This window comes from Ornithorhynchus anatinus, chromosome 2 (genome assembly GCF_004115215.2).
Source record: "Ornithorhynchus anatinus isolate Pmale09 chromosome 2, mOrnAna1.pri.v4, whole genome shotgun sequence".
In the NCBI taxonomy this organism is placed as follows: domain Eukaryota; kingdom Metazoa; phylum Chordata; class Mammalia; order Monotremata; family Ornithorhynchidae; genus Ornithorhynchus; species Ornithorhynchus anatinus.
The window spans coordinates 106,824,807-106,851,510 of record NC_041729.1 but is presented as its reverse complement, the minus strand read 5'-3'; the positions used below and the strand labels follow the sequence as shown (position 1 = coordinate 106,851,510).

At 45.0% G+C, this 26,704-nt stretch overlaps 1 protein-coding gene across 1 annotated transcript in view; it reads left to right on the top strand.

Moving 5' to 3' along the window:
* Nucleotides 1–12,662: 12,662 nt before the first annotated feature.
* The window catches only part of MALL (mal, T cell differentiation protein like), a 38,124-nt gene continuing 24,082 nt past the window's right edge, over nucleotides 12,663–26,704 (top strand). The window contains exon 1 of the mRNA XM_001510134.6: nucleotides 12,663–12,869. Coding sequence (XP_001510184.1) covers nucleotides 12,762–12,869 — 108 coding nt within the window. The 5' untranslated portion in view covers nucleotides 12,663–12,761. The remainder of the gene's footprint in view (nucleotides 12,870–26,704) is intronic.

Sequence of the window (26,704 nt, the reverse complement as noted above, 5' to 3'; positions counted from 1 at the left end):
TCCACTAGGCCATGCTGCTTCTCTATTGTCCCCCTGGCCCAGCCCCCAGACTGTGAGCTCGTTGTGAACAGGGATTTTCTCTATTGCTGAATTGTACTTTCCAAGGGTTTAGTACAGGGCTCTGCACTCAGTAAGCTCCCGATAAATACGATTGAATAAATGAATGAATACCACCTGCCAAGGCAGTAACTCAGCCGAGAGATGATGAGCCTGAATGAGGTTGGAGAGTACGGCGTAGATCCAGGAATGATTATGGAGGAACACTTGGTTGGATTTAGAAAGCCTGAGTATGGGAGACGAAAGAAGAGTTAAAGGTGGTAGCCAAAGCTTTGATCTTATGGCATAGGGAGAAAGATGCAGATTTTGACTATATTGGGAACAGTAGGAGGAAGGAAAGGCCCATGATGGGAGGATCATGGGAGCAAGTGTTTCTGGCAGGAGAGAGGGTGATAGCACTCTTGACACAGGTAGTGGTATTAGATTGCCCCTCAGGTCCTAAGAAACACCCATTCACTCTTTGCAGTGGTTTGGGCCCACGGGTCCCTCAAATCACAAGCCTGCAGGGGTTTGCTTAGGCCCAGCACTAGGCCCAGACAGAGCTAGCTGCATGTGCAAAGTGCACAGGACTATTCTGATTCATAAAATTATGAGCAAGGCTGATGAGCGAGTCAGACCTTTGGTCCAATCAGCCCATTTTATGTCTTCACAGAGACAACAGGGTCCTGGAGAAGAAGCCAATGGCTAGTGGATAGAGCAGCTGGCCCTGGGAGTCAAGAGGACTAATCCCAGCTCCACCGCTTGTCTACTGTGTGAACTTGGGCAAGTCACTTTGTTTCTCTGCCTCGGGTAGCCTCCTCTGTAAAATGGGGATTATGACTGTGAGCCCCTGTGGGGTATGGACTCTTTCTAACCTGATTATCTTATATCTACCGCAGCATTTAGTGCAGTGCCTGGTGCATAGTATGGTCTTAACAAATACCATTTTTTAAAAATGTGATGGTTATTCACACTAGAAACTTAGGATGTAGTTCATTCCTATTGCTCTAAGAACCCATATAGACCTATCATAGAGACTTATAATTATTATTATTATCAATTTTTATCATTATCATATTAGTTAAGCGCTTACTATGTGTCAAGCACTGTTCTAAGTAATGGGGTAGATACAAGATAATCAGGTTGGAACACAGTCCCTGTCCACATGGCGCTCAGAGTCCTCAACTGGAGGGAGACAGGTACTTAATCCACATTTTACGATTGAGGAAACCGAGGCCCAGAGAAGTTGTGACTTGCCCAGGGTCACACAGAAAGGAATTGGCAGTCAGGATTAGAATCCAGATCCTCTGACTCCCAGGCCCATGCTCTTTCCAGTAGGCCCCCTAACATCTTACCTATCATTTAACCCTTCTTAAGTACATTCTAACATCCTTAACTTCCCTCCAACTACCTCCTATGTCAGACTCTCAATTCTATCAATGCATGCCTGCACAACCTCATATAGAAACACATTTTATATGCTTATCACCTACTATATGAAGAAGTATTACTTTGTGCTCATTTTAAATTAATCACCTTCAAGTTTCACAGGACACCCGTTTGATCTGTTATTGTGGTGCAAGGTTGTGTGGAGTTTTTTGTGTTTTTGTATTTTTTTAAATGGCATTTATTAAGTGCTTACTATGTTCCAGGCACTATACTAAATGCTGGGGTGGATACAAGGTTGGACACAGTCCATGTCCCATATGGGGTTCACAGTCTTAATCCCAATTTTACAGACGAGGTCACTGAGGCACAGAGAAATTAAATGACTTGCTGAAGGTCACCCTGCAGACAAAGGGTGGAATTAGGATTAGAATTCAGTCCCTCAGACTCCCAGGCCTGTGCTTTTTCCACTAGGCCACACTGCTTCTCTAGGGTAGAGTTCTGGAGGGTGACCCCAGTCCTAAGGAGCCAGAGACAAAAGAGCTAACTGATCAACAACTTCCCAAAGCAATCTAGATTGTAAACTCACTGTGGGCAGAGAATATGTCTGTTTATTGTCATATTGTACTCTCCCAAGATCTTAGTACAGTGCTCTGCACACAGTAAGCACAAGATCTTAGTACAGTGCTCTGCACACAGTAAGCACTCAATAAATATGACTGAATAAATGAAAAATCAGAACGCTGGGTTCAGTACTGACCTTGATCAGTGACAGTAAATTCCATTTGTTTTAGAATTTGAGCATGCACTTGCTTAGGAGTGCCCTTAGAAACTACTATCTCCCCTAACCTTAATCTATTTTCATATTTGTCTCCCCCATTGTAATGTACTTCCCCAAGCATTTAATAGAGTGCTCTGTAGTCAGTGAGTGCTCATTAAATACCAGTGATTAATCTTTTAGATGATTTTAATGGAAATGGGGTTGAATTTCAAATCTCCCAGTCAGTGATTGGAGAAATGTACTTTCTGTTGGGATTTTGAAGGGAGGGAAATATTTTGTAAAATTAATTTAAATTCATTTAAAATATGATAGCTTAAATAACGGTAAGTAATATTAGTCAAAAATAGAGAGTGTGGACTATAGCTAAGGAAGGAAATGAAACTTAAAATGTTTTCTAGCCTCTTTGTGTCCGATTTTATTTCCTTCCTTTACACTGTAACAAGCATCTAGCCACTCTGAACACTCTGAATAGATATCTGGTGGGTGCACAGCTTGTAAAAACTAAAGCCCAGGACGGTCTCTAGGAAAAAAAAAAACAAAAACCCAGTGGGAGCAATCAGGAAATCACCTTTGCCTAGACGCAGAAAAGTAGTGAGTCAGAGGAAATCGGATTTAACAGGCTGAATAGCTCAGCGGCTCCTGGGCGCGGATTTTACTACAAATCATTCTGCATCATGGAATTGCTTTCTTTGTCCAGGGGAGTCACTGACAAAAATAGTGCAAGCTAAGGTCCTCCTCCTCAATCATTCATTCAATCAGTCATGGGAAGCAGCATGGCCTAGTGGAAAGAAAGAGCATGGGTCTGGGAGTCAGAGGACCTGGGTTCTAACTGTGGCTCCTGCCACTTGTCTGCTCGATGTCCTTGGGAAAGTCACTTAACTTCTCTGTGCCTGTTTCCTCATCTCTAAAATGTGGACTAAATCCTACTCCCTCCTACCTAGACTGTGAGTCCTTTGTGGGACAGGGACTGTGTCCTACCTGTTAAATTTGTATCTACCCCTGTGCTTAGAAGAGTCTTTGACACTTGAAGAGTGTTTGACACTTTGTAAGTGTTGAACAAATACGATAAAATAATAAAACAAATCAACAGTATTTAATGAGCCCTTACTATCTGCAGAGCACTGTGTTAAGCGCTTGGGAGAGTACAGTATAACAGAGTTGGTAGACATTCAGTCATAATTATTCAGCACTTTCTGTGTGCAGAACACTGTACTAAGCTCTTGGGAGAGTACAATATAATAATAAACAGACACATTCCCTGCTCACAACGAGCTTATGGTCTCCCTGACCATAAGGATCTAAGTGCTGAGAAGGGGAGACAGTCATTAAAATAAATTACAGCTATGCTGTGTGCTGGGCTGGGCTGAGCTATGCTATGGGGCTGAGGGTGGGGTGGAAAAAGGGTACAAATCCAAGAGCAAGGGTGACGCAGATGGGAGAGGAAGCAGGGGAAATGAGGACTTAGTCGGGGACTCAGTCCTCAACTTTCAAAACAGGAAAAGGTCATCCAGGAGCCAGAAGGCTTCAGGCAATGTGTTTCTCTGGGACTCCTGAAGGGAGATGTGAAATGAGCCCAAGGACTGAGGCAGCTTCAGGTCTCTTGGCTGAACAGTGGCCATGATACTATGCTAGAATCCCACACAAATGGAAAGAGCATGGTTTGGGAGTCAGAGGTCATGGGTTCTAAACCTGGCTTCGTCACTTGTCAGCTGGGTGACTTTGGGCAATTCACTTAACTTCTCTGTGCCTCAGTTACCTCATCTGTAGAATGGAGATTAAGACTGTGAGCCCAACGTGGGACAATCTGATTACCTTGTATCCTCCTCAGTGCTTTAAACAGTGCGTGGCACATAGTAAGCACTTAACAAATACCATCATTATTATAAACAGGAGCAAAATTATCACAGGTCCTATGGTCTGCCCTCACGTGGTTGCAGGGAGGAATTTTGTTTGTCTATCATTATCTTCAAGCACATTCTGACTGAAGTGGAATTTGACAATCTAGTTCCTGTCCAACGGCAAGATTTGCTCTATTTATCCCTGAGACATTAGAGGTTGTGACCCTTTCTCCAAGGTGTGACCCTAACTGAAACCGCCCATGCCACGAGGGAATTTCCTCCTGGAGATGGTCGTGATACGAACCTCACTGGCTATTTTTTCACCGGTGTGCAACTAGCCAAGTTTGATTTTCATTTTTATAGCGTTGTTGTTGGGTAATTATTAATGAAAAGGTCTGGCAACTTTCCCTTGAGAATATCAAAGTGTTCAGACAATTAATGTTAATCCCCATAGCACTCCACCGAAGAAGGATGCAGGTAGTGATGTTATATTCCTACTCGATTAATGGAAAAATAGAGACCGGGAGGTTGAGAAGCAGCATGGCCTAGTAGGAGGAGTTTGGGCCTGGGAGTCAGAAGATCTGGGTTTCATTCCTGGCTCTGCCATATGTCGGCTGGGCCTCAGTTCCCTCATCTGTAAATTGGGTAAACTCATCTCTAGACTGTAAGCTCATTGTAGGTAGGGAATGTGTCCGTTTATTGCTATATTGTACTCTCCCAAGCTCTTTGAACAGTGCTCTGCACACAGTGAGTGCTCAATAAATACAATAGAATGAATGAATATCTGTGGTTCCTCCTGCTTAGATGATGAGCGCCCTGTGGGCCAGGGATTGTGTCTGACCTGATTATCCTGTATCTACCCCAGAGTTTGCCACAGTGTTAGGCACATAGTAAGTGCTTAACAAACATTGAATTTATGACTTGGAGAGGAATGTTAGTGCAACGGGCTGAGTTTTGATAGTGTTATGCTCTCAACAGAGTGTTTGTAAGTAGACAGCCTAGGACCATGGCTGATCTAATTATCACGTATTTACCCCAGTGCTTAGCACACAAAAATGTTTAATAAGGACAGTTATTCTTATGCCATTGCAGACAGTGAAAAGAAACACTAGTGGCCTAGTGGATAGAGCATGAGCCTGAGGGGAAAAAGCATCTGGGTTCTAATCCCTACTCCGCCATCTGCCTGCAGAGTGACCTGAGCAAATCACTTTACTTCCTCTGTGCTCGGTTACCTCATTTGTATAAAATGGAGATTAAGACTGTGAGCCCCATGTGGGATGTGACTGTGTCCATTTTGACTATCTTGCATCTACCCAGTACCTAGTACTCTCTCTTGGCACAAAGTAAGCAAAAAAAATAAATAAATAACAAACAAAAAAAAGACAGCCTCACTATTCATTACCTCTACTGGGTGTCTAACCAACCCTATTTAGGAATTCACTGCTCAACTGGAATTGGGAGAGGATAAGAAATTGATCTAAAAATTCCCAGCTTGAGTGGAAGGAAGTGGACAGTCGTGAACTGGCTTTTCAGCCACGTGTCACCCATGGAATTCAGCATCAACAGCATCACTTGCAGAGACAAACAACTATGGAAACAAGTAGGTGTGGCGACAGTCTACCATGTTAATGCATCAAGATTGTCGAGTGATGATTGACAAAGTACCGAGAGCTTCCGACCAAGCAAAATCTGTCCACCCCACCCCTGAGGCCTGGAGAGACCAGAAGGGCCATTCATTCATTCAATAGTATTTATTGAGTGCTTACTAGGTGCACAGCACTGTACTAAGAGCTTGGAATGTACAATTCGACAACAGATAGAGACGATCCCTGCCCAATGATGGGCTCAAAGTCTAAACGGGGGAGACAGACAGCAGGGCTCCCTGTGGCTGAAGTCTCTTACCTCGCTTTCTCCAGCCTCCCCTGAGCTGGCTCTCTCTAGCCAACACTCCCTCCTCAGTTCCCTCTGCTGCAGCTCCTCCCTCTGCAGCCTGCCCGTCTGCCCTTCAGTGGCTTTTGATGGCCCCCGGAATTTGGCGATGCTATAAATCCCAATCATATAGTGGAATTAGAACATAACTTTGGACCATGTATTTCCAGCTTTCATCAGCTGTTTCTCCTGCTCTGCAGATTCCAGGATTTGTCTCCTCTGACTTGTAGCATAAAGTGGCAAGCCTTCACCCTTTTATGAAGCAGCACGGCTTAGTGCATTGAGCATGGGGCTGGGGGTCAGAAGGATCTGGGTTCTAATTCCGGATCCTCCACTTGTCTGATGTGTGACCTTGGGCAAGACGCTTCACTTCTCAGTTACCTCATCTATAAAACAGGGGTTAAGACTGAACCCCATGTGGGACAAAGACTGTGTCCAACCCTATTTGCTTTTATCCACCCCAGCACTTAGTTCAGTGCCTGGCACGTAATAAGTATTTACTTAACACATCTCACAATTACAGGCAGACCTGGGATTTACAACAACAGTTAATTCCTGAAAACTGTTTCTTCAATCAAAATACTGGAGGCATTTTCCTCTAGGAGGATGTTAGAAATGGGGATTGGTTCCTGAACCAGGGTCAGATACCCTATTTTTACCAAACGTAGCCAGGATTGTGTGCTCAATCAATTAATGTTGAGAAATATAGCTGCATTAACATATTTTATGTAAAGCCAGTGAGATTCTATGATAGGGTAAGTGACTTCACTTGGGCGTAAAATAGGCTTGTCAGTCCTCCCTGTTGGCTCTGCCTGGTGATCTTGGACCCTATCCACCAACACCTCCTGACCCCTCCACTCTGGCTTCTCTGACCTTTTAACACTAGCTCTCTTTCCTCCTCCCCTACCTCGTTCTTCTCTTCCCTCCATCCTCCTCCCCTTCCACATAATGCTAAAGATACTACTATTGTAATAATACTTGTGATATGTCTTAAACACCAATTGTATATGCCAAATACTGTACTAAACGCTGGGATCGATATAAGCCAATCGGGTCCCACATGGGACTCCCAGTCTAAATAGGAGGGAGGGCCGGCATTGAATCACCATTTTCCAGAGAAGGGAACTGAGGCACAGAGAAGTTAAATGACTTGCCCAAGGTCACACAGCAGTAAGCGGTGGAGCTGGGATTAGAACCCAGGCCCTCTGACTCCCAGATCCATGTTCTTTTCACTAGGTCCTCTTCCTAATAATAATAATAGTCCTTGTTAAGCATTTACTATGTGTCAAGCACTGTACTAGGAGCTGGGGTTGATATAAGTTAATCAGGTTGGACACAGTCCCTGCCCTATGTGGGGCTCACACTCTTAATCCCCATTTTACAGATGAGGTAACTGAGGCACAGAGAAGTAAAGTGACTTGCACAAGGTCACACAGCAGAATTGTGGTGGAGCCGGAATTAGAACCACATCCTTCTGACTCTCCTTTTCACACCCAGGCCAGTGCCCTATCCATTAAGCTACACTGTTTCACTTCCTCTTCCTCCTTCTCCTCCCATAAGAGCTTTTCAAATCATTTCCCTATTTCTCCTGCAGTTCCCAGACTCCCTGTCTCCCATGCCTCTGGAGCTAGTGCCGTAGAGAAGGCTATTACCTTCATTCACTCATTCAGTCATATTTATTGAGCGCATACTGTGTGCAGAGCAATGTACTAAACCCTTGGGAAAGTACAATCCAACAATAAACTGACAACTTCCCTGCCCACAACGAGTTTACAGTCTAGAGGGGGGGAGACAGACCTCAGTACAGATAAATACATTACAGATATGCACATAAGTGCTGTGGGGCTGGAAAGCAGGGAAGAACCAAGGGAATAAATCAGGGTGGAGCAGAAGGGAATGGGAGAAGAGGAAAGTCAAAGCCAATGTATTGTAAAGCTGGATTAGGATATGCATTGAGAGATGGTACAAGCGTCATTCATCTTCATTTGAAATGTTTTAGGCCAAGTACTAGTTGCAATGGGTATCTATTGTGTACAGAGCAGTGTGGCTGACACCTACTAAATGTGGAGAGCTGGGCATCTGAGCAGGAGAGGAGCCCATGACGGGAAAGGACAAGAGCAAAGGGTGAGTGATGGGAACACTGAGAGCAAAATACAATTAGAAGGTAAGCTTGAAAGGAGAGGAGCATGAGAGTTAACGTTTAGCAGGAGAAGAAAGCAGACTGATGAGATGGCTACTGGAGAGCCTTAAAGAGATGCAGCGTGACTTAGTGGAAAGAGCACGGGCTTGGGGGTCAGAGGTTGTGGGTTCTAATCCCGGCTCTGCCACTTGCCAGCTGTGTGACTATGGGCCAGTCACTTAACTTCTCTGGGCCTCTGTTACCTCATCTGCAAAATGGGGATTAAGACTGTGAACCCCACGTGGGACAACCTGATTACCTTCTATCTACCCCAGCACTTAGAACAGTATTTAGTAAGCATTTCTAGGAGTTTCTATTTAACGGAGAGGAAAAGGGAAAACCTTTGGATGGTTCTGGATGGAAGTGATGTGTATCAAATGGCATTTTAAGACTATAATCAGAAGGATGGACTGAAGCTGGGTGAGGCTTGATTAGGGAGACCAGGAAGGAAGTGACTGCAGTAGTCAGTTCAGGAGATGATGAGGGCTTGGATCAGAATGGTGGTTGGAAGGTAGTGGTGGAAGCCCGGGAGATGTCAGTTGGCCAATTGGGGGATAAGAAAGGGTCCTAAAAATCTTTATCCACTTAAACTATGGTCTGGAAGAGGAAGAATCAATCAATCAACCTATCGGAAGTATTGAATGAGAATTTACTGGCTCCAGAGCACTGTTCTAAGAGCTCAGAGCAGGCTTTTGTCAACTGGTTTTGAATAATAATAATAATAATCGTGATATTCGTTAAGTACTTACTATGTTCCAGGCACTGTACTAAGGGCTGGGGTGGAAAAAAGCAAATCAGGTTGGACACAGGCCCTTCCCCACAGAGAAGCAGCGTGGCGCAGTGGAAAGAGCACGGGCTTTGGAGTCAGGGCTCATGAGTTCAAATCCCAGCTCTGCCACTTGTCAGCTGTGTGACTGTGGGCAAGTCACTTAACTTCTCGGTGCCTCAGTTCCCTCATCTGTAAAATGGGGATTAAGACTGTGAGCCCCACGTGGGACAACCTGATTCCCCTGTGTCTACCTCAGCGCTTAGAACAGTGCTCTGCACATAATAAGCGCTTAACAAATACCAACATTATTAAGAAGCTCATGGTCTCAATCCTCGTTTTCCAGATGAGGTAACTGAAGCACAGAAAATCTAAGTGATTTGCCCAAGGCCACACAGCAGACAAATAGCCGAGCCAGGATCAGAACCAATGACCTCTGACTTCCAGGCCCGTGCTCTATCCACTATGCCATGCTGCTTCCCCAAACATACATCCAAGCCCATGCTCACTGACCTGATCTGGAGCAAGAGCGTGAACCTGAAGGTCAGAACCTGGGAGTCAGAAGGACCTGGGTTCTAATCCCAGCTCTGCCATTCATCTGCTGTGTGACCTTGGGGAAGTCACTTCACTTTTCTGTGCCTCAGTTACCTCATCTGGAAAACGGGGCTGAAGACTGTGAGCTCCACGTGGGACATGCACTGTGCCCCAACCTGATTCGCTCGTATCGACCCATGTACCCCTGCACAGTGCCTGGCACATAGTAAGTGCTTAGCAAAAACCATATTAAAAAAAAGAGAAGAACCTTCATTCTCAGAGGTTCTCTGTGACCCACATGGCTAGGAAGCAGGCTCTGGGGCTCCAGAGTTCTGTGCCTGTGCAGTTCATTATCGGGGCAGAACGGCTCCCACTCATGCATACCCTGGGGTCTCGCTCCCTAAACATTTAATAGTTCTGACTAATAAAGGTTATAACTCTTTACCTTTCATCTGTGATTGCCAAATGACCCTACACACACTCATTAGTCATCGCAACAACCCCGGGAGCTATGGCAGAAGTGGCAGCCCCACTTTATAGAGGGGAAAACAAACTCACCAGACAATTAGATGAGTTGTCCAAGGTCCCACCGAAGAGGAGGGTCAGACTCAGAGCTGAGGTGGGTCTCCCATTCTTGTCAGCTCTGTACTAGATCCATAGGGTCCTGTGCCTTTTGCCTATTTCTGCAACAGGGCCAGTGAAGTGTGGGAACCAACTAACAACTTTGAGGTTAGTGAAATCAAGAGGGAAAAATCCTGTCACTGTGTGTGTGTGTGTGTGTGTGTGTGTGTGTGTGTGTGGTGGGGGTGGGTCGGTGTTTTTTAGCTGAGGTTTAGCGTGAATGACATTTATACCTAGAGGAAACTTACCATCACCATACACAGTGGGTGGACTACCATTTTCATTTGAAGTCTATTTTACCCCAAATTCCCAGCTCTTACCAAAAAAGAACAAAAATACCAAAATAAGCCGTTGATTTTATAAATCCACACAGGCACATAAGCCTTACTGAAGGCACATCTCCTCCAAGAGGCCCTCCCTAACTAAGCCCTCCTTTCCTCTTCTCCCACACCCTTCTGCGTCACCCTGACTTGCTCCCTTGATTCATCCAGCCCCAAGGCACTTTTGTACATATCTGTAATTTACTTATTTATATTAGTGTCTTTCTCCCTCTCTAGACTGTAATGTGGGCAGGGAATGTGTCTATTGTTGTACTGTACTCTCCCAAGTGCTTAGTATAGTGCTCTGCACACAGTAAGTGCTCAATAAATACAATTGAATGAACGAATTAATGAGTGAATGAATGGTGTCCCAGGCTAAAAATTCCAGCCTCACTCTGAACCAGAAGCTGCTGGAAGGCCCCCCGGCTCTCTGATGTGGCAGTAGGTTTCCAGGAGATTTGTACTAATGGTCAGACCCACCTTCCAAGATCCAAGAAGATCTGACACAGCCGCTCTTTTCAGCCCACCCTGTACACTCTGCTCCTCTGCCGCTAACCTCCTCACAGTGCCTCGTTCTCACCTGTCACGTGTTCGACCCCTGGCCCACGTCCTGCCACTGACCAGGAATGCCCTCCCTCCTCACATCCGCCAAACTCTCTTCCCCTCTTCAAAGCCCTACTGAGAGCTCACCTCCTCCAGGAGGCCTTCCCAGACTGAGCCCTCCCTTTCCCTCTGCCCTCCTCCCCTCCCCATTCCGGGCTTGGGAGTCAGAGGTCGTGGGTTCTAATCCCGCCTCCACCACTTGTCAGGTGTGTGACTTCGGGCAAGTCGCTTAACTTCTCTGGGCCTCAGTTCCCCCTCATTAACAAAATGGGAATTAAGATTGTGAGTCCCACAGGGGACGACCTGATTACCTTTTATCTCCCACAGTGCTTAGAACAGTGCTTGGCACATAGTAAGTGCTTAACACATACCATCATCATTCCCCCTACTCCCTCTGCTCTTCCCCTGATTTTATTAATGATTTTATTGATGATGTGTATATATCTATGATTCTCTTTATCTTAATGGTATTGATGCCTGACTACTTGTTTTGTTTTGTTGTCTGTGTCCCCTGTTCAGACTGTGAACCCATTGTTGGGCAGGGATTGTCTCTCTCTGTTGCCGAATTGTATATTCCAAGCGCTTAGTATAGTGCTCTGCACATAGTAAGTGCTCAATAAATACGATTGAATGAATGAATACCTCTCTTGCCAGCACTTCCTGTTGGAGATGCGGGGGGAACCTAAAAGGAAATTCCAGTTCTTAGCTGGAACAGCAAATGCTTTCTTCCCACCAACGTTTCCTCCGTTTGGGGCATGGTCACGGGTCCTGATGGATTCTGGGGGAAAATGAACTAAAGAAGAGGTCCGAGACCTCTCAGGGGTTAATCCAAGCACAGATGGTTCAAGGGTCTTGTTTTATGGGCTCACAACCAATCTGCAACAGCCACAGAACTCTACCCAACTGCAATCCTCTTTTCTCTCTCTCCGCTGGTTTGATGTGTCCTGAAAGTGGACTCCGGTGATCCCACGGTTCTCATGGGCCAGGAAAGGAAAAGGGACGAGGAAGGAAATCGGTGGGTGGGGCAGGATCCTGGAGATGGGGAAAGGCCCAGGGCGGGATTCTTTTGAGAGATAGGGGAGGAAGGAAAGGCTCTAAGGCTAATGGGAGGGCTGTGAGGCTGTGGAGTCTAGGCGACTTTATATGAAAAGGGAAAAGACAAACGATTGCTTGATAACCCAAGCAGGCCCTGGTGGGGAAACCCATTTTGGTTGTAGCTGCAGGAGGCAGAGGGTCCTGGGAAAGGGTAAGAGGGAATGTGTCTGCTTATTGTTGAATTATTGTACTCTTCCAAGAGCTTAGTACAGTGCTCCGCACAAGGTCAGCACTCAGTCAATATGATTGAATGAATGACTGAATGATCGGTTTCAACACCTACATACTGGCCCATCAAACCGGGCTTTGGGGATAAAAGACAAAGTCCCCAGGCCCTCTTCTCACCACCACAGCCAAGGCAGCTTCTCTCTCTCTCTCTGCCTGCATCTAGAGCAAAGTTCTGAATTTCAAGAGAAAAGAAGAGTAGGCTAAGCCTCAGGATACTCCACCAGCCCAAGTCCCCGCTCAGACCCTTCCACAGTTCTGTCGATGATTCTTGTGGCGGGAATGAGTGGAAGGACCTGCTAGGCTGGAACTTTTTTTTTTTTCCTCTCAGTCGCCAGCCCCATGGGTGTGTCGGGGTTTAATATCTGAAGCCGTTGTGCCAGGAAGCCCTGCTGCTCAGACCAGCGAGCCCTGGAACCGCCGTGAGAGCTAGCCCGAAGGAGCAAGAATGGCATCTAAAGATCTCCCTCCCCCGACCACCTTTGCCCCACCCGAAATCCCTTCTGGGATCGCTGTATTTAGGACCATTCCATATGCATTTTTCCTGCCAGAGCTGGTAAGTGTAAAGTCTTCTTTTTTTTGCCTAAGGAAACAATCTGAAGTTGCCAGAATGAACTTTAAGATAAAATACCCATCAAACCCCGTTTAGGAAAATAGCACGGAGAAAAGGAGAATACTCCCACCTGATCATTTCTGGAATCTGAGTCTAGGTAAGCCATTAAAATGATCTCAGCATGCAATGACACCAGCTCCTGGAATGTGAGTGTTTGTATAGAATGTGCAAAGCCGATTTTGTTTCTAAATTTTCCCTATTTTTGCCTCTGGGCCATACTTTTTCCACAGATTTTTGTATATGTTGTAAAGGTTTTGGGGGTCAGAATTCAGAACTAGATCACTGTGGTTATGATGGTCATGATTTCTTGATTATTCGGATTTGTATCCAGCTTTGGCCCCACAGGACTTGTTGTTGCTTTTTTAAATCTTAAAAGAATCGAATGTTACCACTGTAATGGGAGGAAGGACAAAGAGAGAAAAGAAGGAAAATACGACCTCCCCCCACACACACAAATAGTTTTCTTTATGACTAGACATTCAGAATCCAATAGCAGCAGGTATTTGATTGCTTGTTGACTTTGAACTTTGATTTGTTTGTACCACACACAAGGGTGACCTGACAGCTTGAGCTGTTAGAGAGATCTACTTTGTGTCCAGGTTTATGCACACGGACCTAGTGACTGCACTGATTTACCCATTGTCAGTCATGGAGCCCTCAGTTCTTCAGGACCAGTGACAGGGTCTTACATTTCAAAATGCATTCCCAAAACCCTGGGAGATTGTGGAGTAGGTCTTTATACATATCTCCTGTCTCAGCCTTTTGTGTGTCTGCCTCAGGAGGAAAAGCAGAGGTGATTCTTTTTACATGGAGACTTCTGGTGTTTTTTTTCCTACTCAGACGTTCTCTTCTGTTCTCCATTTGGCAGCTGTGCCCGAGCCTTGAGTAATGCCATGGTGGCCTGCTCACAGGGCCTGAGTGTATGTAAATGGGAAATGGGTGACCGAGCCCAAATAAGTTAAAGGGTGCTTGTCATAACTAGCATAAGACCCACCTAAAGCTACCGGGTTTTTCCCTCAGCTCTGTCTCTGCTCATTGTTTCTGGCCAGTTTTAGAGTGTTTGGAGGGTGGGGGGGGGGGTTATGGTATTTGTGAAGTGCTTACTATATACCAGGAACTGAACTAAACTTTGGTGTAGATACAAGTTAATCAGATTGGACACAGTTCATGTCCCAGTTGGGACTCATACTTTTCATCCCCATTTTCCAGATAAGGTAACTGAGGCCCAGAGAAATGAAGTGACTTGCCCAAGGTCACCCAGCAGGCAAGTGGTGGATCAGGGATTAGAAACCCAGATACTTCTGACTCCCAGGCTTGTGCTCTATCTACTGGGCCACACTGCTTCATCTGATAATGGATGCCATTTGGCAGGCTGTTGGCAGTAGAACTGTAACCAAGCTACGTTTCTTTAGCTTGGAGGTGATGTGAGCAAGGCAGGTAGTGGGAAACTCATCGCTCTTCTGATTAGAGGAACGATTGGAAGGGCTAGTCTGTGTGTGGATAGGAAAGTTGACAGGGCTGTGGGTGGCCGTTCCTAAACCAGACCCAGAGATAATAGCCAATAGGAAAGATCCAAGAACCAGACCGGGATTTCTGCACCTTTGGCTTTATAGATCAACCATCAGGCAAGTAAGCAATCAATCAATGGTATTTATTAAGTGCTGACTGTGCACACAGCACTGAACATAACATTTGGGGAAGTACAGTATAATAGACTTGGACCCATTATGGACAGGGATTGTCTGTCTTTATTGCTGAATTGTACTTTCCACACACAGTGCAGTGCTCTGCACACAGTAAGCACTCAATAAATACGATTGAATGAATGAATCTAATCCTTGCCCATGAAGAGTTTACAGTCTACTTGTCACTTGACTTAATGATTTTGACATGTGCCTTGACATATGTAACCCAGACATATGTTCTGGACCTGGACATATCCCGACTGGATTACTGCATCAGCCTCCTTTCTGATCTCCCATCGTCCTGTCTCTCCCCGCTTCAGTCTATTCTTCATTCCACTTCCTGGATTATCTTTCTACAGAAACGTTCTCGGCACATCACCCCCCTCCTCAAAAATCTTCAGTGGTTGCCTATAAACCTTCACATCAAGCAAACACTCCTCACTCTTGGCTTCAGAGCTCTCCATCACCTTGCCCCCTCCTACCTCATCTCCTTTCTCTCCTTCTACAGCCCAACCCACAGATTCTGCTCCACTACCGCTAACCTCCTCACTGTGCTGTGCCTCATACTCACCTGTCCTGCCATCGACCCCTGGCCCACGTCCTACCTCTGGCCTGGAATGCCCTCCCTCTTCACATCCGCCAAACTCGCTCTCTTCCCCTCTTCAAAGCCCTAGAGGTCACTGCCTCCAGGAGGCCTTCCCAGACTGAGTCCCCCCGTTCCTCTGCTCCTCCTCCCCTCCCCTTCACCCCCTCCTTCCCTCTACTCTACCCCTTCCTCTCCCCAAAGCACTTGTGTATATCTGTACATATTTATTAATCTATTTTATTAATGATGTGTATGTATCTATAATTCTATTCATCTATTTTGATGGTATGGTTGTCTGTCTACTTGTTTTGTTTTGTTGTCTGTCTCCCCCTTCTAGACTGTGAGCCCGTTGATGGGTAGGGATTGTCTATCTGTTGCTGAAGTGTACTTTCCAACCATGTAGTACAGTGCTCTGCACACAGTGACCACTCGATAAATACAACCGAATGAATGAATGAATGAATATGTTCTACACTGTCCCATGTCCCATGGCATCCTGGGCTATTAGACCCACCCTAGAAGCCCCTCTTAATCGTGCCTGGCTGTGTCCACAGTAGGCAGTCAATGAACTGGGCATGGTAGAGACACCCAAGTTGGTTCAATGTACTATTTCAGTCACCCAGACTGCTTTCAAGAGAGGAAACTAACTTTTCACAGTAGGCCAGTGGAAACAAAATTAACTTTTTTTTTTGGGCTGCTGGGGGCACTTCTGGGCCTCAGGCTTTTCAGAAATACAAAAGAGAGAGAGGGAGCTACGCCAGTGAGGAAATGACTGTTCCCTTCCTTTCATTTTAAGAGTCAGTGAACTCTCTCTGCATCCTGGAGGCCTCCTTGGCTGCTCCCTCACCAAGAACAGAAAGCTCTCTCCACTCCCTCAATCTTCTGCCCCTCCGTCATGCTCACTCCACCAATCCCCAGCTCTGAATCATCTCTACAGTCAGCTTCCTTCAAAACCTTACTTAAGGCACATCTCCTCCAAGAGACCTTCCTTGACTAACCCCCCCCTTTCCTTTTCTCCCACTCCCTTCTGCATCACCTTAACTTGCTCTCTTTATTCATCCCCTCTCCCAGCCCCACAGCACTAATGTACATATCTGTAATTTATTTATATTAATGTCTGTCGCCCCCTCTAGAGTGTACTCTCATTGTTGGAGGGAATGTGTCTGTTATATTGTTATATTGTACTCTCCCAAGTGCTTAGTAAAATGCTCTGCACATAGTAAGCGCTCAATAAATACAATTAACTGACTGACTTACTGCCTCTTCACTCATGCACTTGAGCGGCGTTAGAAACTGTGAAACCCGGATGATTCATTCTGCTTCAAATTCACCCCTGCCTGCTACACCTTCATTCACTCATTCAATCGTATTTATTGAGTGCTTACTGCGTGCAGAGCACTGTACTAAGCTCTTGGAAAGTACAATTCAGCAACCTCTGCTCTCTCTGCTGCACAGTGATACTACCTTACCACCCTAATTGACTCCTGAGACCATAGCACCTCCCAATTACTCCAGACCTTAACTGAAGCTCCCCAGTGCCTCCCCCTCCTCATTGCTGTCCTCTCCCCACCTCCACTTTCTACCGCTTACCAGGTGTGTCTCCACAGGAGGTCTCCCACCTGTTCTCAAAATCCACCAAAATCTGTGTCTCAGACACTATTCCCATTTACCTCAAAAACTCCTGGGCCGGCTCCTTCCCCTCTCAATTCAAACATATGTAAGTCGATCCCAAACCAAAAAAGTGTTCCCCACAACCTATTGCACCCTTTAACTATCACCACATCTCCCTGCTCTGATTCCTGGACAAACTCCTAGAACAAGTAAAATAGTCCCGTTACCTTCACTTCTTCTCCTCCAATCCTCCTCTTGCCCACGGCAGTCAATTTTAACTCTGTTCACCCCACTGAGATCACGCTTTTCCAAGACTTGTAGTCAGTTAGTCAATCAATGGGATTTACTGAGCACTCACTGTGTGCAGAGCACTGTACTAAGCTTGCAGCAAAGTCCAATACAACAGAATAGGTTGACACCATTCCTGTCCACAAGGAGTTTACAGTCTAGCCAAGTCTGATGGGCTTTTGTATTGTAATGTACTGTTATATTGTAATCTCCGAAGCACTTAGAACAGTGCTCTGCACACAGTAAGCACTCATTAAACACAAATGAATGAATGAGTGAATAAATGATGGGCTCTAACCGGTTCAAATCATTCTTGACCTCTCAACTGCATTTGACGCTGTAGATTTTCTCCTGGGTCCCCTAGTCTCCTAGATCTAGGCTCATCTGTTTCTGGGGCTGTGCGTGTACAAGACACGGTTCACATTGACAAATGTAACTGTACATGATACAGTTCGTAAAGGTACCAGTGACACAATGCACTCGAAGGCTACGTTTAATATGTAGATTTCTTAGGGAAGCAATATTCACACCCCGATCAGTGGAGGGAGACCCCAGCATAGCTGCATGGAGGAGCTACAGGGAACTCACGTGGCCTAGTGAGAAGGAGCGTGGCCTAATGGATGGAGCACAGCCCTGGGAGCTAAAAGGACCTGGGTTCTAATCCCGGCTCCACCACTTGTCTATTGTATGACCTTGGGCAAGTCACTTAACTTCTCTGTGCCTCAGTTTCCTCATCTGTAAAATGGGGATTAAGACCGTGAGCCCCATGTGGGACATGAAATGTGTCCAACCCAATTATCTTGTATCTACCCCAGTGCTTAGAACAGTGCCTGGCACATAGTAAGCGCTTAACAAATGCCACAATTACCACTTGTCTGCTATGTGACCTTGGGCAAGTCACTTCACTTCTCTGGGCCTCAGTGAACTCACCTGAAAAATGAGGATTGAGACTGTGGGACAGGGACTGTGTCCAACCTAATTAGTTTATATCCATCCCAGTGCTTAGTACAGTGCCTCTTATATAGTAAGAGCTTAACAAATTAAAGAATAACAAATTAAAGAATAATAGTAGTGATGTGAAGGACAGTCTACACGTCCCTCCATCGTGGGTCTTAATAGCAAGAGGGAAGCAGCACATTTTTCTAAGCTGTGCTGGTTTCATGCACAACATGAAACCATGAAACATGAGGGAGGGCGTGCTGTGGGCACTTTATCACCTCAGGAAGTATCCTCCCAATCAAGTCTGGCATTTTCCCCCCAGCCCAGACTTTTATGTTTATCCTTGCTCTATGAGATAAGGACTACATTCCCTGAGTTGGGCCATTCTGCACCTGGTGCAAGGATACGATTATTTATTTGAAGCTTTCCTCCTCCCAGGAATAAGAATCGAGGGGCCCACAGTTCTCGGGTTGACACCAGGAGATCCTCTCCCGCTAGACTGGTTAAGTGCCACTAAGAGGCCTCCTCATTTTTCTTCCACATTATTCCCCTTACAGGAGCCCATTTATTCATTCATAGAGATCCAGTTCCTATTTCGGTGTGGGTGACTTCTAAGTCTGCTTTACTACCCCCTGCTATTTCACCTCGGATTTCCTCTTGTTTCAAGAACATCTATATCTGGAAGTCTGGCTAGCACTTCATTCAGCCAGTGGGCTTTATCAAGTGTTTACTGTGTCCCAAATGCCAAGACAGGAGCAAAAATGCACATCAAGGCAAAAGATGACCATCAAGGCACTTCAAATGCAGTATGACTAAAACTGAACTCCTTAACTTTCATTCTTTTTTTTTAGTGATATTTATTAAGCACTTACCATAAACCAGGCACATAGTGTCCCACATGAGCCTCACAATCTTAATCCCCATTTTAAGATAAGGTAACCAAGGCATAGAGAAGTTAAGTGATTTGCCCAAGGTCACAAAACAGACAACAGAAGCAGACCTTCTTTCTCCTCCCGCTCATTAAGATCACCTTTCTCCCTGTCCTTAAAGCTCAACACTTGTGTTATCCTTGACTCTGTGCAGTCTTTTAACTTTGACATTCAGTGTTAAATCCTGCAATTTTTACACCCACCTATGTTCTATTCCCAACTCTGCCACCTGTGTGTTGTATAACCTGGGGCAAGTCACTTAACTTTTTTGTGCCTCAGCTCCCTGATCTGCAATACCTTTTCTCCCTCCTATTTAGACTGAAACCCATGTGGGACCTTATTATCTTGTATCTACCCCAGTGCTTAGTACAAAACTTGGTACATAGTAAGCGCTTAACAAAAGCACACATCAGCATCTCCCATCTCCCCCATGCATCAGGTTGGGTTTTTTTTCAGGCAATTTGTTAATTGCTTACTATGTTCCAGGCACCCTACTAGGCGTTGGTGTTGATAAAAGCTAATCAGGTTGGACACAGTCTAATTTTCCATATGGGGCTCTCAGTCCCCATTTTATAGATGAGGTAACTGAAGCCCAGAGAAGCTAAGTAATAATAATAATTAATAATAATTATGGTACTTGTTAAGCTCTTACTATGTGCCAAGCACTGTTCTAAGCACTGGGTAGTACAAGTTAATCAGCTTGCACACAGTCCTTGTCCCACACTGGGCTTACACTCTTAATCCCCCATTTTTTTTTACAAGTGAAGTAATTGAGGCACCCAGAAGTGAAGTGATTTGCCCAAGGTCATGCAGCAGACGTGGCAGAGCCGGTATTAGAACCCAGGTCCCTATGACTCCCCAGTCCGTGCTCTATCCACTAAGCCACACTGCTTCTCTTACAGATCTTCTCTTCATCTGCTTCTCTCGTGCTCATACTCTTTGCTCCTCCTAAGCTTCTCACTGTTCTTACTCTTAGCTTTCTCACATTTGATCCCTTGCTCGTGCCCATCTCCTTATTCGTAACCTAATTCCCTTTCTGAACTTCCCGACCCCAATTCTCCTCATCATCAAAGCCTTCCTGAAAACGTGCTTCCTCTAGATAGCTTTCCCCCATTCATTTCATAATTTTAAATTATATATTATCTCTTTAAATTATACATTATAAATAATTCATTTATATTAATGTCTGTCTCTCCCTCTAGACTGTAAGCTCCTTGTGGGCAGGGAATGTGTTTGCCAACTCTGTTGTATTGTACTCTCCCAAATGCTTAATACAGTGCACTGCAAATAGTAAACACTCAATAAATACCAGTGTTTGATTGCACCCACCACTCTGGGTAATGTCAACCCAGTAGCCATAACTAGTATTTATCAAACCATCCTTAACATTTTGGTTCATTTTTATGTACATCCACTATTGATTTGTTCCCTTATTTATTCATCTATTAATCTTTCTATGCTGTTTCCATTTATCCGTTGTCTTTCTGTTCTCTGTTCCGCCTCACTTATGTACCCATCTGTAATTTGTTTTAATCTCCATCTCCCCCTCTAGACTGTAAACTCCTTGTGGTCAAGGAAAGTGCCTACCAATTTTGTTGTACTGTACTCTTCAGAGCATTTAATGGAGTGCTCTGAACACAGTAAGTGCTCAATAAATACAATTGAGTGATTAATTGATTTATCTTCCTCCTCCATCTACTTGTAATTAATTTGTGCCCGTTGATCTTCTCCATTAGAATTTGAGCTATGAGGGAATTCCCCATGAGAATTTGAGGGAAAGAGGCTATGTTTGTTACTCTCAGTGCATGTTCCCCAGTACTTAGTGCAAAACGCTACACATAGCAGTGTTCAAAAAATAGAATTGATCGAGGCAGGATTGAGTCCTGGAGAGGTTGAAAAGTTACAGCTTCTTCCAAATGGGTCTAAGCCCAACCCCATGCCACAGCTGACCTGGCTATGAGGAGAGTGAGCACCTCCCCACTTTCCCTACCCCCAACCCCTCACCCAGACCAAGAGCAGCTATCCCAGGAAATGGACACATAGAGACCCCTGAAGATGTGCCAAGACCCCACTATCCCCATGATGGTCACACATGGTCATGCACACACCCAGGGGAACTGAAATGAGGAGATTCTGAGCCCAGCCCATCTTTCCACGGCCTGGCCACATAAGAAACTTCTTCACTGGACAGAATCTTTAGAACGTTCTGTGGAAGAGAGGCGGGAGTCTTGTAGGATCTCTAAGCAGTTCATTCCTCTCCTCTCCAGCCCCCATCATTTTTAGCTCTTTCATCTATTTACCCTGAAGGTTGGGGATGCAGAGCTGGGTACTGGTTGGCACAAGGGTAAAAGAAGTCTGGCTTTTTAAAGCTTCTTGTTCCAGTCTATCAAAGTTGCTTTTTACATAACACCCAAAATGGTTAAAATCCCACTTTCCTTTCCAAAAGAAAGCAATGTTGCCTAATGGAAAGAGTACAAGGGCTGGGTGTGAGTGGAGCTGGGTTCTGATCCTGACTCTGTCACTTTTTTATGATATTTGTTAAGCATATACTATGTGACGAACTCTGAACTCTAAGTGCTAAGGGTGGTTTATATCTGTAATTTGTTGTATCTGTAATTTATTTATTTATGTTAATATCTGTCTCCTCCTCTAGACTCTAAGATCCTTGTAGGCAGGGAATATGTCTGTTTATTGTTGTATTCTCCCAAGTGCTTAGTACAATACTCTGCCCACAGTAAGTGCTCAGTAAATATGATTAACTGACTAATTGACTGACTGAATACAAAATAATTGGGTTGGATACAGTCCCTGTCCCACACAGGGCTCATAGTCTTAATCCCCATTTTAGAGATGAGGTAACTGAGGCACAGAGAAGTGAAGTGACTTGCCCCCAGGTCACACAGCAGACAAGTGGAGGAAACAGGATTAGAACCCAGGTCCCTTGACTCCCAGACCCGTACTTTCCGCTAGGCCATCCATTTGCGTGCTTTGTGAACTTGGGTAAGTCACTTAACTTCTCATTGCCTTGGTTTCCTCATCTCTAATATGAGGATTCAATATCTGTTCTCTGACTTAGACCTTGAACCCTGGATGAAGCAGGATCTTATGTCTGACCTGATTACCTTGTATCTACCTCAGCAAAGCAGCATGGCTCAGAGGAAAGAGCCTGGGCTTGGGAACCAGCGGTCATGAGTTCAAATCCTGGCTCTGCCACCTGTCAGCTGTGTGACTGTGGGCAAGTCACAACTTCTCCATGCCTCAGTTACCTCATCTGGAAAATGGGGATGAAGACTGTGAGCCTCATGTGGGACAACCTGATCACCCCAGCACTTAGAACAGTGCCCTGCACATAGTAAGCGCTTAACAAATACCAACATTATTATTATTATAGTAAGTATAGCATCTTTGCATGTAATAAGCACATGAAAAATACCACAAATATCATTATTATTATTACTACTGCTACTACAGTGAAATTACCAGTATAAAGTGTTTTTTGCCATGGCAGAGCTGGTAAGAGCACGTTGCAAGACTCCACTGATGTCATACAATGAATGATCCCTTCTCCGACTACCAAAACGATTCCCTGGATTTAATGTTCTGACTGACTCTGAAATCACCTTTCCCCAGAGAAGCAGCCACAGTGACTCAGCCTTTTTTGTGTGTTTTTTTAGAGTTAAATCACTACTGGTTGTCATCCTATAGCTAGCCACCCTTCAAAATTCCTATGGAAAAGTGAGATTCATTACAGCAGATTGTGACATTCAAGCGGGCTCAGTTCTGAGAAGACAGTGGTTTTCATGGTAGAAAATCTACATTAATTTGATGGCTTGAAGTACTCTTAAATAACATCTCTGAAGCAGTGTAGGTGGCTGTGGCTCTTTTGTAGTATAAAATGGAATCAAGTGAAATTAAGATAAAAGTTTCCCACCTCGTAGGTATCCATGAAGTTAAAGTTCTGTGGACTGAAAATCTCTCTTTCTGTGCTGGCATTAATCTTGCCTACTGGCAGTGGCAAATTGCCAGGTGATGACAGAAGAAACTTGGCTCTTACAGCACTCTTCTTGAGCTCTGAATGGAGTCACCTGAGGGAGATCACACCTTTTCTCCTATTAAAGAGCATCATGGGCCGTTCTGGACTTGATTTTTTAAGCCTAGCCGACATTCAATCCATTTGGCATTGTTATCTTGGTGACCAGACTAACTTAGCTGCTTGGGAGACATTTCTGTGGTTTGTTCCCCACTTCTCCATAGCAGCCCCACCCCAGTGAACAGGCAGGCGTTCTCTCTCTTCTGACTGGCAGGTTGTGTGACTGACAGGATCACGCCAGGACTGGCAAATCTGAGTGAGTCAGGCGGGTGCTCTGGACCCACCCTTGAAACCCTAGGGCAGGAGCTGTCTTCTCTGCCAGCTGGCTCAGAATGTGGAGAGGCCTGACAGCCAAACAGTAAAAGAAGGTGTGGGGGGGGGGGGGAGATAGAGTGTGTGTGTGAGAGAGAGAGAGAGAAGAAGCGAGAGACAGAGAGAGAAAGAAAGGGAAGAAAAAAGAGAGTTTCAATCCACCTGTTTAAGTTGCTGAGGCAGAAAGGTGGCTAAGGAAAGAAACTTCACATAAGGACAGAGTCTTTAGAATGTTTTCATAACTATCTCTCTGCCCATTCTCCTGAATACGTTTTGGGGGATCCTCTAATCCTCTTAGTTTCTCTCCACTTTTCTCCCCTCCAGATAAAAACACTAATAATCACTTTGGGATTTGTTAAGTTGCTATGTGCCAAGCACTGTGCTAAAGCCCTCGGGGTGATATAATGCAGTCAGTTCTGATATAGTCCCACTTGTGGAAAGAATAATACATACGTGCATACCCTCACTGTTAGGGTTGGAGAGGGTGGGGGGTGGTCCCGGACTTTGTTTCAGGACTCTTGTCCAAGCCATCCATCTTCATCATCATCTTCATCTTCCTCTTTCTCATTATCTTCAATATTTACTAAAAGCCTACTCAGTGAGTATTTATTGAGCTCAGTATTTATTGAGCACTTATGTGCAGAGCACTATACTAAGCATTTGGGAGAGTACAATATAACAATAAACAGATACACTCCCTGCCCACATCAAACTTACAGTCTATAATCTAGACATTAATATAAATAAATATCCTACTCTATAAATACCCTGCTGTGTGAAGGATACTATGTTGGTTGTCTCCCGGGTGTAGAGCCTTATACTGTGCATCTTTTCTGTGCCGATCACTATATTGAACACCTAACTGCATACAAAGCACTGTACTGAGCACCTTCAGTGTGAACAACAAGGCACCAGATGCCTAGGGATGTGCAGAAAAGTAAAAAAAACCTTCTATGTACTTGCCCTTTTTCTAAAAAATCATATTTGTTAAGCACTTCCTATTTGCCAGGCACTGTTATAAGTGCTGGGGTAAAACAAGATAATCGGGTTGGACACAGTCCCTGTCCCACATGGGGTTCATAGTCTTAATCCCCATTTTACAGATGGGGGAACTGAGGCACAGAGTAGTGAAGCAACTTGCCCAAGGTCACACAGTGGACAAGTGGCAGGTCCTTCTGACTCCCAGTTCCATTCTCCATCCATTAGGCCATGCCATTTCTCTTGTCCTTCTGGAGTTGACAGTCAAATAAGGGAGACAGGCGGCAGAGATTGTATAGATACAACTGAAACAATAATCAAAGCGTAGATATGACATGTGGCCAAAAATAAAAAAGCAAAATAATGAAAAAAACAGATGTTTATGCCATTTCCCCTCATTTTCCTCAGAGAACTCTCCAAGATGCCCTAGTCCCGCCCTTGAAGTTCTTTGAGTTCTCTCAGTAAGGAAATCCCCCTGCCTCCCAGTAGGCCTATTTTAATGTCCCACTATCCTGTCTGGCAGGAAACTCTTTTCACCGAATCCAAATCTCTTCTATTGTCTTTCAGCCAGTTGTACTGCGTTCTGCCCTCTACACGCGAGCATCCTCCTTGCACCAACTGTGTGTGTGTGTGTGGACAGCATCTGAGCTCCACTTCTGCTTTTGCAGGGAATGTGTCTGTTATACCATTGTTACTGTTATATTGCACTCTCCCAAGCACATAGTATGGTGTTCTGCGCACGGTAAGCTCTCAGTCAATACGACTGACTGGTTAATTACTCCGTGTCTTACTGGGCAATCCTGGGTTTGCCCTTGGAATGCTCCCAGTTCCTCACCTTTCCCAAGCTGCGAACCTTCCTCATTTCCTTCCCCTCTCCCCACACTGTATTCGGCATCTCCTCAATCATTCATTCATTCATTCATTCATTCATTCATTCATTCATTCGTATTTATTAAGTGCTTACTGTGTGCAAAGCACTGTACTATGCTCCTCCCTCTTTCTTCCTCCAACCCTTCTTCTTGCCCCATCCTGTCCCTACCATTTTCCCTGTCCCTGCAACTCTGACCAGTTTCTGCCTTGCTGGAGTTTCGACTCTGTTCTATGAGTAGAGTTTACTCAGACACATTCCAAGCCTCGCCCCCAACCTTCGCCCCACTTGAATAAAATTCCTAAGTGGGGGAAATCAACACTAACGGGAAGGAAGGGATGAATGGAGCACTGCAGCTGAAGTCTCTGAAACAAGTTTAACAATAACAGTAATAAAATTCTGGTATTGTTAAGTGCTTACTGTGTGCCAGGTACTGTACTAAGCGCCAGGGTGGATACAAGCGAATCAGATTGGACACAGTCCCTGTCCCATGTGGGGCTCACAGTCTCAATCCCCATTTTACAGATGAGGAAACTGAGGCATGGAGAAGTGAAGTGACATGCCCAAGGTCACACAGCAGACAAGTGGCAGAGCCAGGATTAGAATCCTCAACCTTCTGACTCCCAGGCCCCTGCTCTATCCATTGCACCATGCTGCTTCCCATGTAATGTAAATCCTGGTCTTTGGTGGGTCCATTCTGCTCTTTTGCAGGTAGAGACCACCTCTACCAGGTTGAAATAAAAATGTTTGTTTTGTTTTATAGTACTTATTGAGTACTTATTATGTGTCAAACAGTGTTCTAAGATCCAGGGTAGGTACAAGTTAATTAGGTTGGATAATACAGTCCCTGTCCCTCATAGGGCCTCAAAGTCTTAAGTAGGAGGAATAACAGGTGTTGAATCCCCATTTTACATTTGAAGAAACTGAGGCACAGAGAAGTTAAGTGACTTGCCCCAGTTCACACAACAAGCAATTGGCAGGGCAATTGGCCGAGCCAAGATTAGAACTCAGGTCCTCTGACTCCCTGGCCTGAGCCCCTTCCATTAAGCCAAACTGTTTCTCTAATGGGGCAAATAAGTCACCTCTCTTTAGTCAATTTATAGGGGGTTTGCTCCCTTTTGTCATAAATTTTCAAGGAACTTTTTTTATAATGCTATTTGTTAGGTGTTTACTATGTGCCAGGCACAATACTAAACACTGGGGTAGATATAAGATCATCAAGTTGGACACAGTCCACAATCTCAATCTCCATTTTACAGGTGAGGTAACTGAGGCACAGATAAGCTAAGTGACTTGCCCAAGGTCACATAACAGACAAGTGGCTGATCCAGGATTAGAACCCAGGTCTTTCCAAATCCCAGGCCTGTGTTCTATCCACCAGGCCATGCTGCTTCTTGGACTTCTAACAAAGGCACACACATGTAAACTCAGGTGCTCACAGTCAGTTGAGCAATGGTGTTTATTGAGCACCTTCTGAGCCCAGAGCACTGTA